Below are 14,484 nucleotides of genomic sequence, written 5' to 3' on the forward strand. Positions count from 1 at the left end.
TGAGGGTAAATTTAATAATTTAAGAACATTTGATGAATTTGTACTGAAAGTACCGGTACGATCCTAAATGCATGGTTGAGATTGGGGGGAAAAGGAAAATCCAGCAAATAATCAACAGAGGGTTTGGGGCCGCAGGGCCCCAGAGTTACATAGAGTTTTTTTTGTTTTGTTTTTAGTGTTAGGGTCTATCTATATAATAATACGCAAATCTCTGTTTGTTTGGATGTTTGCTTGTTTGTCCGGACTTATTCTCGGAAGTGGCAGGTCACACGGCGCTCAAACTCGGTGGGTGGGTGAGGCTTGGTCCAACTTAGATATTTTCAACCTTTGATAAGCGATTGCAACCTCGGGGGCCCCTCCCCTGGGGTCCTCTCTTTTATACGTACGTACATTCAAGCACGTACATGAACGCATGCATACGTACACAGCCTGTGATTGCACCTGAAAGGGGAACTCCCAAGCTACATGCCAATATGACTATAGAGGTCGCTGTTCATATGGGTCTGTGTGACAAAAACAGCACCGATTTCGGGGCGGTTTTAGGTGCAAAAGGATCGCAGAAGGGGGACAACTTCTCATGGTAACCAATCGCTACATCCAGCAACTCTATGCGTCCTACAAACAGCCAAAGCCGGGTAACTGCCTAGAATGTTTGTATTTTCCTAATAAGACACCCTTTCTAACACAATTCAGTTTGTTCTATATGAACTTTTATAGGTAAAAACACCTCTGAAGTAAAACCTCAGGAATTCCAGATTTGAAAAGGGATTCTTCAAAAATCCTGAAATTAGGACAAATCTTGAAATTGGAAATATCCTGACAAATCGCACCCCTGCCACCAAATTTGACTTACCTTTTTCGACTCGACGACCTTCTTCCCGTTCTTCTTCTCCCGCATGGAGCCCGCTCGCGGACCCCCCGTGAGATCGTCCTTGTTGTTTCCTGAGAATCGCTTAAAAAGGCTTTTACGCAGCCGGCCCTTGTTGTTCCCGCCGGCCGCGGAGGACACCAGGTCCGGGGAGGAGTGTTCGGCCCGGTGCAGGAGCTTCTTCCCCGCGTGCCGCTGGTGCGGGTGCGTGGTGGCGGGAGAGCTGGGCGCGGAGTACGCCGTTGAGGATTTGAGATGGTCGTAGCTGTGGTGATGCCGCAGGAATCCCGGCGAGGAGTGGCAGGAGCTGCCAGAGAAGTCCAAGTGGCTCTGACTGTAGTTGGAACTGGAGTTGTTCTTCATGTAGGACGCTGCTTCTAGACGCTCGTCGTCATCCTCCTCGTCTTCGTAATCGTCGCTACAGCAGGGCGATCGGTTAAAGCCTTGATAGGGGGCGTCTTCCAGGTAATAATCGCCTCTGGCCCGATCGCAGGTTAAGACCACGTCCTCGGCTTCTTTGCTTTTCTCCCTGGTGCATCTCGGCATCCCCCAGGCTTCTCTCCGTCTGTCCGGCCGCTGCGTGAGGTCCTCTATTTTGCTGATCAGCAGGTCCTTGGCGGCCTTGGGCTTGTCTTGCATTTGGAGGGTTGTCGGACGGTCGGCGCTCGTGGCGGTTTTCGTCGCGGTGTGGTTGGCCGTTACCACCTGACCGTCATTGTTATTATCCATGGTGCATGTTGTCGTTGTCGTTGTGGCGGACGTTTCTGTCCTGGGGTGATCGCCTACACCCAGAGTCTGAAACAAGAACAACATACAGAACAGTCAGAGTTGAGCATTTGTACTCTGATTCAGTGTTACAGTCGAGTCTCTCATAAGTCCATCACACGTCCTGTCAAAAGTAAATCATAAGTCCAGTCCCAAGTAACAGGGGGTGAATAGAAACAAAGGATATTTTTTTTTTCATACAAGTAGTTCATTTGAATAGCTTGTGATTTGAATTGGGACTGGATAACTTTTGAGGACTTGTGAGGTGTTGGGAGGACTTGTGAGTTCTTGTGAGCTCTTGTGAGGACTGGTGAGGAGTTGTGAGGAGTTGTGAGGACTTGTGAGATCTTAAGATTTGAGGCTTTGCATGGTGGGGTATCGGTATCGTTTCGGTTTGCGGTAACACCATGTGGTAATAACTACTGCTTAGAAGATATTAGTTCTGAAAAGAACTTGTCCTGCTTGTTATCAACTTTGCTAAGTAGTTTTTTGTTCTGTTAAGAACAGTCCTGCTGTAAGTTCTAAACGAACTTGTCTTTGGTCTCAACGTTTCAACTAGCCTGCTCTAGTCATCGTCAGGAGACTGAAGATGAGATCTTCTGAAGATGAGATCTTGTGAGATCTTATGAGAAGACTTGTGAGATCTTGTGAGGACTTTCGAGGTCTTGTGATGGATTGTGAGGACTCATGAGGTCTTGTGATGGACAGGTGATGGACTTGTGAGCTCTTGTGAGACTTGTGAGTTCTTGTGAGGACTTGTGAGGTGTTATGGGGATTTGTGAGTTCTTGTGGGTTCTTGTGAAGACTAGTGATAGTTTCGACTGCAACAATGCCCCAGTCTGCAATCAGTTTACTTGATTTGACCCAGTACTGGTGGACTTGTGAGGACTGGTGAGGTTTTGTGAGGTTTCATGAAGAACTTGTGAGGACTAGTGATGGACTTTGACTGCAAAACGGCCCCAGCTGCAATGGATTCAGTCTGGACTTGAACAAATTATAGGCCCATCTGAACTCCTTGACCACAAGGCCAGCAAACAGGCATGAGGCTACACAGGAAATGCTCAGGGTCATACAACCAGCTTAGGATGACGACAGGAAACCATCCTCATAATGAATGCCTCACGAAAGCTGCACTGCACCTTTCCGTCGATTCAACAAAAAACAGTTAACTCTTTCAAAGCCAATAATAAAATAGGTGTGGGCAGAGGAAATATATCCCATAGGCCATCCAAAATGCATGGAATATCTGGAGAACAGATTTGCTACACAAATATACTTTAACGTCTTTCTGACTTGTTTAAGGAGTTTTACCATCCGGACTACCACAACAGCTGCGGAATAACTGATGAGACATCAGCACACGGAATGCATTATGCACTCTCAGACAACCATCGTCTTGTTTTTCGGTGTTCATGTTCATGTTAAGTCACAAGTCAAGGGGGGAGGACACTATAAAAATACCACGCCAGTTTAAGAATCCGATGCATCTGCCAGGCCAGACCCACTAGGGATTTTCGTCAGTCTGCGACGACCTTGCACGGCAATTACCGGCAGTGATAGATGACACACAGGGCCTGGGTTGGGAATCTGCCTAACGATTTAATATCATCCGTTTAGCAGGGAAGCTTTGGCATTAGGGCAGTTTACTGCTATCTATGGGATTACCAAGGCTGAAGGAAAGAAAGATATGGGTGTTACAGTTCAAGTGATGGGGCTTATAATGATCAGCCGATCGCTGTAAATCAAAATAGTTCCCTGATATGCGCTCCGAGTGCCAGAGTTGGGAGAAGACCACTGGGAGAGATGTTCAAACACATTGCCGACGACGCCTTAAGCTCACGCGAGGACGCTTTGGCTTTGTATGCATATTCCAAATTAAATTTGTCGTACATACCGGTACTTCGCGCCATACGCACGCGAACCTGTATGCAAGTGCACATGGTGTCTCCTGTTCAATGGGCTCCAAAAAGAGGTTAAAAAACATGGAGCCCATTACTTTTGAGTTTCTTTCGGTAATGAAACAATTATTTTGGGAAACTGAGCAGGGACTGTATCAAGAAAGCCAGAAGAAAGTTAAAAGACATAAAGATGAAAAACATTATCCAAATCCAAAAGTCGCCAAATGTCAAACTTGACTGGCTTTATTAATTGATGACTTTCTTTACAAGTTGTTTGTACGGTATAAAGTAGGTTTGGGCGAGTCATGGATATTTGTATTTGAGTACTCGCAAAGAAATTACTTGCGAGTAGTCGAGTAGTCGAGTACTCGCGAGTAGTTAACGAATTCCAATAAAAGCAGATAAATGACACATACCTTGGTATGATGGGAAGTGACTACAAGAAAATAGCGTGCAAGTCACGCCACATTCTTCAGCACTGAGATATCCTTACAAGTGCGACGTTTTGAGACATTTACTTGACGTTTTGAGTCATTAACTCGAATTTTATTTTTTTGGGCGAATTGAATCCTAGGGAGAGAGAGGTGAAGGGAGTGATTCCCTGTTTGCAAGGGATGTTTTAAACCGTGAACCCTAAACCCTAAATTGCTACTAGCGAGTACCTGCTTCTACTCATGTGTACTCGAGTAGATGAAAAACCGCGAGTAGAATGAGTAGCATAAACTACTCGTGAGTACTTGAGTAATCGAGTTACTTACCCAGTGGTATAAAGAGGCCTACATATGTATCTTTTTAATTTCACACTATAGACCGTTTCCATTCAGCAGCCATCTTGCAGGTATTCTGTTATCCTATTCAGTAACAATGAATGCACAAGCGTATCATGGAACAAAAGCCAGCGCCTCAAAGATGTCTGCAATGCACATGGTCTATTGCCTTGACATTATTATTTGATTGATTCCACTTGCCGACTTGCACATTACATTGTACCTGGCACAAAAAGAAACTAAGCAGTTTTTATAATCATCCTTGTTTGGATATTTCTCGGTGACTAAAACATCTTTCTTGTTCAATTTGAATGCGGGGCCTGCATCACTGCATTTAATTGTGTGTTGCAATTCCCATTGAAAATCTCGCTAAGTGCAACTTTTAGTTTTTGGGTTTCAGGAGCTTCAGCGCTTGCGCTCTAGTTATTTCTTAGTCAGGGGTGTGAGTGACCACTAATAAAAATAGCTGAAAACAACTGAAAAAGGATTGAAAAAGCTGAGCTTTGGAAATCTCCTATACTTTTGTACACAGCAAGTGAGGGAAAAAAGCTGAAATCCAAAACAAAACAAAAGCTGAAATCCGCTTTTAAGCTGAGATTTCACACCCCTGCTTAGTGTTCCCAAGTGACGTATCAAATTGAACCGGAAAGTTTCTGTGACAGACAAAAAATATATTTCAGATTTTATTTCATCGAGAGATGTCCAAACAAGGATGATTATAAAAACTGCTTAGTTTCTTTGTGTGCCACGTGTACTGTACATCCTACACAAACAACATAATGAAGTAAAGCTGGTCGCAGAGCACACACATTCTGAATTCAATTGATTCAAAATGTGTAATTCATTGGAAGTCCTTTAATACATCTGGTGTACACAATGAGCCGGATCTAGCCCATTATGAGGTAATCCAAAATGACAGCACTGCATGGCACTCTTTACCAGCCAACAACCAGGCCAAGTCACAAGCAGGCCTTGCGCTAATTTTTTTTCCTGGCTAGCCCACTGGGCTAGTTAACTGGATATTTTACTAGCCCGTATATAAAAAATAAGAAAACGCCAAAATCTCTTTGCTCCGTCTTTCCCCTCATTTGGGCTACTTGCGTTTGGCAAAAATCGCCACATTTTGCTTGCTTTTGGACCTCCGAATGTGCGCGGTGAAAAACTTTTTTTCAATCAAAGAGGGCGCTGTTTGCACGCGGCTTTGTGAAGACTTCGTATCAAATGCTTTCAAGGACTGCAACGCCCAGTACAGCTAGCTGTGGCCAGTCAAGGTTAGAAAACTTGATAAACGATGTGAACGAGAATAGTGTGCACGTGCAGTACCGCGCCGTACCGTGTGCTATGCTATTTACTACAACCCACCAGTCTACTTTGTTCGTGGCATTCGCGCGAGTATCACGTTTCGAAAACACAAATAAAACATCCACAACGTCTCAGTTTTTGCGATCGTGTATTTGTTATCACCGAAAGCATTATATAGTTTGATCAAAATTTTAACAGGTAGGTTTAATACTGATTTTTTCACTAGCCCACCAGGCAACCAAGGAAGCAAGTTTAGGTAGCCTGGAGCATTTTTCGCTAGAATTTGTACGCCGGGCTAGTACTATTTTGAGGCCTGACAAGTGACAGTCAGTCAGTCAGTCAGTCAGTCAGGTACAAAGAGGACACAAGGCTGGCCAAGCTGGGACCAGAAAAACCCTAAAAAGTCACAAGATCTGATTAATGACGTTGTCCAGAACACAAGCACCTCAAACAACCACACGCATTTGTTATCTAATATTCTTGTCAACATCATCCAAATTCTCATACCTTGAAGAAAAAAAAACCCACGGTGATCATATCAAATTTGACGCTTAAAGTGCCTCAGTTGTAATCTAATTTCTTGTTCTCCCAAGAGGATGCTCTACGAATAAAATAAGAAACTCCCTCCATCTCCAAGGACGTGGCTTTCATCTTTAAGTCATACATACCTACATGTGATGCCCACTCCCAGTTCTCAGAGGATTTCGGGCGACAAAATTTCCTCGACAACACACCCACTTGCGTGCTCCTTCGAGCTTTATTTGTCTCCCAGTGTAAATAGCAAAGGATGAAAAGTAGGCCTGGGCTTTTAAGATGATTATGAAACACTTGTATCCATCACGAGGTACCGGTAGGTTCTTTACGGCTGATTTTTGTTTGTTTTTTTGTGACGGGTATGATCAGTCAGAAAGAAAAAAAACATACAACCAGGGACGCAAGTATCCAATGTGATGTCAGGAAAGAATTTACAATGTGAAGACAAGGTGTTTTGGTGGATGGGTATGAAAAGCATATCCAGGGAAGACACGTTGCCATGGCGATGGAAATTGATGTCGATGCTCGAGGACAAGTTGGGGAAGGATGCAATAATGGGAGTTCAAGAGGATTCATGGAGTCAGCGACCTAAGGCCTTGAGACGGCTGATGCAGGCAGAAATCTCTGAGGAGTTCAGTAGGGGGGATTGAGATGGGCGATTTCACCAGTTTCTTAAAGAGGGAAGATTGTTTCTCACAGATGCTGATGCGTTTATGATCTGACGAAACTTGTTAAAGACAGAAATCTGCCAAAGACTTATATTTGCCAAATACAGAAATTTGCCAAATACAGAAATTTGACAAGTACACAAATTTGTCAAATACATAAAATTTCCAAACACAGAAATTTGTCATATAGGCCTAACTGTATATATAGAAATTTGCCAACTACAAAAAATTGCCAAATACAGAAATTTGCCAATAATAGAAATTTGCCAAATACACAAATTTGCCAAGTAACACCAATTTGCTAAATACAGAAAATGTCCAAATGCAGAAATTTGCCAAATACAGAAATTTGCCAAATGAAACAGAAATTTGCCAAATACAGATACCGGTATTTGCCCAGTGTAGACTCTATAGAGCAGTAAAATACAACATTTCAGCATACAGCCCTGGAACAGATGAACATGACCATCAACTCCTGTGGTAAACATGTCTGCTGATTTTAAAGCAACGTACAACATTTGTCTTTTAACATCAATTTTCTTTCTTTGTACATGTAGGAATCAGCCAGCATGTCCATGTATTAATACCATATGTTAAAGTTACCATTTGCAAACGCTGCAGGGCAAAAGGTGCAAAGATACAACATGTAGGAAAGGGGAGGGGGGTCCTTGAAGTGATATTACAGGAGTTGAACCTATGAACCATAAGCGTTGTGATTTGGGGTTTTTTCCTTCACCTTGGGAAATTCTAACATTTGGTTTTTCCATTTACACATACCAATATGTATACGTAGTTCGGTTTTCTTAAAAGCTTTAAGAGTGAACTGAGTACGTATATGTACAGTAGGCTCCTTGTTCACAGCATTGGACTACACCAATAACAAGTATTAAACCCTACATTTTTGCTGGTCCCACAGGCCAGCCTATAGTTCTACGTGTAAAAAAAAAATCATTTCCTACTTTTCTTCCTAAATGGAATTAAACCAAAATTTCAGATCATGTATTAGAACAAGGCATGACAAATTTTATGCAGCGAGATTCACCAGTTTTGTGCAAGTGGGTGAGATTTTAACGTCATGCAAAAAGATTACTCACTTTCAGAATCTGCCACTTTTGACTTGCCGTCCTCCAATGCCGATACAGGGCAGAAGATGGTGAAGGAAGGTGCGGCGAAAAGCTTCTAAAGGAATGCAGGATCACCCCTGATGTCATTGCACACCTCCTCAATCGTTTGGCGCAACACATGATCAAGGAGGTGTGCAATGACATCAGGGGTGATCCTGCATTCCTTCATAAGCTTTCGGCAGCAGCATGCAGCTTCTGCCACCGTCTCCAGCGCTGTATCGACATTCTGAAAGTCAGTAGTTTTTTTTTTGTATGGCGTTTAAATCTCACCCTCTTGCTGATCGAGCAAGTCTCATCAAGTTTGTGCAAGAGTCTTGCGCAAAGTTGATAAAACTCGCTTCACAAAATTTGTCTTGCCTTGTTTACATTGCATAATCTGAAATTTCGGTTTAATTCCATTAGTAAACAACTTGGATCGAAAATAATATTTTTTTTTTGGACACATAGTACTTATCTTACTTACTGACTCGCTCACTGGCTGTCACTGGTGACGTAGCCTGGTTATTGGCTGGTGAAGAGGGCCGGGCAGTGCTATTGTATAGGATCACCCCATAATGGCAATGAATGAGCTAAATCCGGCCGACTGTGTAGACCAGATACATGAATAGACTTCCAGTGAATAGCCATTCTGAAACAACTGAATGGTTTTCCAAAACGCTAGCTAGCCAATTATATTCACATTTGAAGCCAACTCACTACACAATAAAGCAGAGACCAATCAAATTCTCCTCTTCAAATTTGAGTACTACAACGGTTTTCATTCAAACAACGACATATTTTACACATATTGCAATATTCCCATCTCCGACACCTGCGCAAAATGACCATTTTGTCTTGTCAAAAGGAACTCAAGTACGACCATCCTCTCAATTAGATCTGGCAAGCAGCCCTTGAGATAAGGCTCAAGGACTTGTCGTAGTGGCGTCGTGGCGCGAGGATATATGGCCGATGCTCCAGGGTTCTGTCTGCTATGGGACCTCATGCAGGCTGGACACTAAGATACACTGTATATCTCTGTATAAATTTCCGTTTCGGCCTCTGGCCGTTTGACTAAAGCATTCAGGGTACTGAAATATTTGAACAGCAAACATGGCAAATGGCGCACTCGTAAGCAAGGATACAGCTGTGGGGAAAAATGCATCTCGTTTTAAAAGCTCCGATGAGGTGACTTCCAGGAGCAGACATAACGAAACGTCGCATATAGGGAGTCTGCGCACAAGCGCGATCATTAGTAAAAACAAGACTTAAAAGCTGGTCTGTAAGATCAGTAAATTGACTAATTGTTGGAAATCAGTTCTTCTTAATGACAGCAAGCTGGCGGAATAAAATTTACGGAGTGTGTAGTACCAGTACGATCTTTAACCCTCCCACTGTTTGAACAGTCACAGACAGTCAAAATTTCCATCCAATTCCCGGCCATGCCTTTTACACAGGGTAGTCACGAACAGCCAGATCGAATTTCCAGAAAGCACTCTGACTAGTCAAATTCATTTAACAGACAAAAGCAGGAAACTGGTAGCACAGCTGTCTTATCAATCACCTACAGTCAAAGCACAGCTGTATCAAGTTACATAAACGGTCACAGCCAGTCAATCCTGCTTGATGCAGGCTGGGAGCTCTTAACTGTTGAAAACTGTCAGTTACTTGATTGATTTTGACTGAAACTTAGTGAAAAGGACAACTTGAGAATGATCCAAATAAACGTTTTGATAATACTTTGAAAGGTTACATGTACTTTTGGGGTAAATACAAATGATCCGATATGCCTCTGAGATCCTAAATGTCAAAACACAGTGATGCTTTAAAGGGAATATATACAACATTTGCTTTTGCTGTAAATTTCAAAAAAGGAAGGATTTGGGGGTTAGTATGTTACAGCAAATATTGTTAAGGCCAAAAAAAAAAGGCTCCGTTTTCTGGTATGGAGCTTGCCCAAAAAGTGGTGCGGCGACGCGGCTTTTTTTTTTTTTACCTGTTTTTTTTTGCTTCAAATGTTGGCTGATGACTGCAAATGGTGCCCAACTAAACTTAGTGCAAATATAATAGGAGTCCAGAGAGGCCACATAAAGTTTATTCTCGATCATAACCCCATCTAAAAACACGTTAAAACTGTGCAGCAGCAGGATTCCAGTCAAACCAGTGAGTTTGGCGGTTTTGAGACATCATCTTTTATTGAAAAATAAACTTTTTCATTTTGCCGACGCGCATGGCTAAGGCGACGCGCGCGCATACCAGAAACCGGAGACTTTTTTTTTTGCCTAAACTGACTTGTTTCACATTTTGGGCTTTTAGATGCTCAAAAAACCAAGAACACCAATCATATTCTTGTAGTCTGGTTCCCCGACCCCACTTAAGATGAAACGAAGCAATTTATAGACTTTGGGGAATTGTAATGTCAAAGAATCAGGATAGCAGGCTTGTACCCCCTCGCAAGTGTGTAATCAATTGCAAAGAAAATGCGGAATAACTAAATATGAAAAACTAGGAGCATTTTTTTTTTAAAGCCAGTTTTTTCCAACGCTGGGCTGACCAGCGTTGGAAAAATACATTTTTTCTTGAAAATGTCAGCACACTAGGAGCCACAGTTTTACAGGATGCTTTAGACTGCAGTCCCTAACAATTCAGTAAGGTATTTCATGATAATTTGATCATTTCATTTTTTGATGTTTGCAAATGTTGTATCTTCCCTTTAAAAGCTCATACATGTAACATTCCTGTCTTCAATAACTGTAACGCGCACTCTTTAACTCTCTAGAGGGTTCTGGCTTGGAATCAATAAGGCAACATGAGCCCGCCGGGCCATGCTACGCATATATCACAGATGAGGCTGGCTCAACTGAAACATCATCACCAGACTCGTGGCACAATGTTTTCATTTCGGGCCGGACACCTGTACTCGAGCGCTCATCTCCTCGCTTGTGCGGTTGCCATGGTTACCACGCCCGATCCATATCCAGTTTCCGTTCTCTGTTCAGGTAATTTCGCAGAGGAGTAGAAAAAAAATATGTGTCCCTAAACGAAGCAGGGGTTCATGTCCCAGAAACGATAGTCTAGGATTTTTGAAGGAATTTCACAGATAGGTTTGGAAATATGTGACGTGCTCCGTCAACATTAGATATTTCTTGGCAAAGCTTGAAATGGAGATATGGTACCGGTACATGCAGTCATGTTTTACTATACTCTCGAGGACAATGCTTTGTCCCTCTGTCCCTGTAATATAACACTCTCCCATAGACAAAGTACACACGTTTACTACAGAGGACTGTTTCCAACAAAAGACCCAACTCCCGAGGACTGAAAGGATCTGTTGTTCTCCCTGTGTGTGTCGGTCTTCGGGGGTTATGTAGAACACGTACAACTGTACACGTACCTCCCAAAAAAATGTGAAGGTGTTATTTTTTTTCCTATTCTTTGGTAAATTTATGATCCTCAATCCTATGTCTCAACTTCGGTGTAAAGGTTTCAAACCGTCATCTTGCTTCTGAAGGAAGTTGATACCAAAAAAAATTCCACTTTTCCTGAAAATGACAGCACACCAGGTGCCATGACTTCACAAGATGCTTGAGGCTATTATTCACTTACAGTCAAGTAAGGTATTTCATAATAATTTGGTACTTTTGATGTTTGCAAATGTTGTGTATCGTCTTAATTTGGCTGATCATCATTGGAAAAAACTAACTTTTTTCAAACACCGCCCCAAGTTTACCAGATTTCGTAAGTCCACATTTTGTTTGCAATTGATAATACACATCCGTGAACAAGTGCAAGCCAGCTAGTCCGGTTCCCTGACCTGACAATTCTCCGACATCTATAAATTTCTTCGTTTTGTCTGTAGTAGGGTCAGGGAACCAGACTATAATAACAAAAAAAAATTGGTTGGTTTTTACAGCATCTATGAACACAAAACTTGAAACAGGTCAGTAAAACAATATTTGCTATAAAATACTAACCCCCAAATCCATCCATTTCTGATGAAAATTACAGCTAAAGCATAGATGTACGGTACATCATATTACCTTTAATGCACAGAAAATGGCTGGCCGGTGTCAGTTTTACGTAGTGGCGCCACTGGGATGCTAGTAATTAATTTTAATTGGCATCGTCTTTTTACGAAACACAGTTCTGATTTCAACTCAGGCCCTTCTATCTAAAGGCACTTTTGAGAATATCACAGAATAATGGTTGAAAGATGAGCTTCATCGACAGGTCTTTCTCAAAAATTCTCAACGTCTCAGAGCGATATCTGATATGTCATACATACATGGATAGCTGAAAAATCGACCGTGATTCGTATTAAAGTAATATCTAAATGCACAGGATATGTCATTTGGTGCCTAGTTCTTTGAGAAACATTGAGCAACAAATCTTTTTCAGGCCAAAATTCTCTGATAACTTTTTTTTCTAAAATAATTTCAGATTTTTCCAACTTTCAAAGGGGAACTGATACCTGTTCTGTGAAACAGTAGAAAGCCTTTCCCTCTATTTCAATTAGTGATTACACATACATAAAAACTTCAATTTTTGTTACTTAGGGTACTCCACGTTCATAGATAAAAAAGTAAACAGTAAAGTCAGTCAAGAGCCAATACTGCACTTTTGAGAAAATCACAGAACAATGTCTGAAAGATGAGCTTCGTCGACAGGTCTTTCTCAAAAATTCTCAACGTCTCAGAGTGATATCTGATATGTCGTACATAGCTAAAACTCGACCGTGATTCCGTATTAAAGTAATATCTTAATGCATAGGATGTGCAGGTGTCATTTGGTGCCTAGTTCTTTGAGAAACATTTAGCGACAAATTTTTTCAGGACAAAATTCTCTGATGACTTTTTTGTATATTTCAGATTTTTCCAACTTTCAAGGGGAAACTGATACCTGTTCTGTGAAACATTAGAAAGCCTTTCCCCCTGTTTCAATTAGTGATTACACATCTAAAAACTTCAATTTTTGTTACTTAGGGTACTCCACGTTCATATACATTACATGTACATGTACTGTAGATAAAACAGTAAAGTCAGTCAAAAGCCAATACGGCCCATCAGGTCAGCGTTTATCTCCGTTTCCTTGGCATGAAACAACTGAGAATATTTCTACATATATTCCCCCTGGATTGGATGCCAGTCCATCGCAGGTTACCCCCAAGCTAACACTGCAACTATTCATATTCCAGGGTAGAGAGAGGCAAGTTGTAGTGAAGTGGCTTGCCCAAGGACACAACACACTACCGGTAGTATGGCCAGCAGCAGGATTCGAACTCCTCACCCTCTGATCACGATTCACAGATCCAAACTCACCTAGCCCAAACTCACAGTTTCAGAGGAAAGAACCCATTTTTAAAACATTCCTGCAACAGTTGGTACAAACTGTGTAAATCGGAAGTTAAAAACAACATACCAACCATACGGTACAACAAAAGCTACTGAGTAACTTACCAGAGGCATAGTATCAGTACCGTACATAACGCAGCCAGGAAATAAACACAGGAGTCCCAAAAGGCCACAAGTGATGATCTGGAAGACTCCCAAGCTAGTGCTGATGACCAATCTAACCGGTACAACAGCTCAAGTCAGTCGCGTTATTAAACCACAAAAGTGCAATCGCTCGGGTATGAGAGAACCAACTATCGAGGACAACACAGCAGTGAAGTAGCAAGGAATGCTTCAACTCTCAATATGCATGCCTTGTTGCTGTTATGAGCACTTCACCATATGATGAGATTCCAACTCTGAACTCAAGGAATGAAAACATCATATCCCCCCTTCTTTTTCATTGGCTGATTTGTTCAGCGGCCAATAAGGAATGACAGATGACGTTAGCATCATCTAATATACACTCCATCATATATGTCCACTCTATTGACTGCTTCCAGCTGTGCCATACTGCTAAGTCTTGGGTCATAAGTTTACTATTCAATTTGTGCTGGTCACAGAGGGCCTGCCTGGCGTCATCTTTGACCGACTCACTGACTGACTCCCCGATTGACTTTCACTAGTGAATTAGACTGGTTACCTATCTCCCCGACTGATGGTCACATGTGAATTAGACTGGTTACCTATCTCACTGACTGACTGGCTGTCACTTGTGAATTAGACTGGTTACCTATCTCACTGACTGTCACTTGTGAATTAGACTGGTTACCTATCTCACTGACTGACTGTCACTTGTGAATTAGACTGGTGACCTATCTCACTGACTGACTGTCACTTGTGAATTAGACTGGTTACCTATCTCACTGACTGAGTGACACTTGTTAATTAGACTGGTTACCTATCTCACTGACTGACTGTCACTTGTGAATTAGACTGGTTACCTTTCTCACTGACTGACTGTCACTTGTGAATTAGACTGGTTACCTATCTCACTGACTGACTGTCACTTGTGAATTAGACTGGTTACCTATCTCACTGACTGAGTGACACTTGTTAATTAGACTGGTTACCTATCTCACTGACTGACTGTCACTTGTGAATTAGACAGGTTACCTTTCTCACTGACTGACTGTCACTTGTGAATTAGACTGGTTACCTATCTCACTGACTGACTGTCAATTAGACTGGT

The 14,484-nt window shown here is 42.0% G+C and overlaps 1 protein-coding gene across 1 annotated transcript; it reads right to left on the reverse strand.

Annotated features, from left to right (window-relative positions):
• Positions 1–731: 731 nt before the first annotated feature.
• LOC119721107 lies at positions 732–13,828 on the reverse strand. The gene is made up of 2 exons (XM_038191003.1): positions 13,359–13,828; positions 732–1,663 (listed from the first exon to the last, which is right to left on the reverse strand). The coding sequence occupies exons 1-2, from the start codon at positions 13,383–13,385 to the stop codon at positions 788–790; spliced, it is 903 nt and encodes a 300-aa protein (XP_038046931.1). The 5' UTR covers positions 13,386–13,828; the 3' UTR covers positions 732–787.
• Positions 13,829–14,484: the final 656 nt, after the last annotated feature.

Source organism: Patiria miniata, unplaced genomic scaffold (genome assembly GCF_015706575.1).
Source record: "Patiria miniata isolate m_02_andy unplaced genomic scaffold, ASM1570657v1 HiC_scaffold_9, whole genome shotgun sequence".
Lineage (NCBI taxonomy): Eukaryota > Metazoa > Echinodermata > Asteroidea > Valvatida > Asterinidae > Patiria > Patiria miniata.

Coding starts and splice junctions, on each gene's coding strand:
- LOC119721107 (XM_038191003.1), bottom strand. CDS start 13,385: ATGTACGGTACTGATACTATGCCTCTG. Junction 1,664..13,358: donor GTACTGATACTATGCCTCTG/GTAAGTTACTCA, acceptor TTCTTGTTTCAG/ACTCTGGGTGTAGGCGATCA.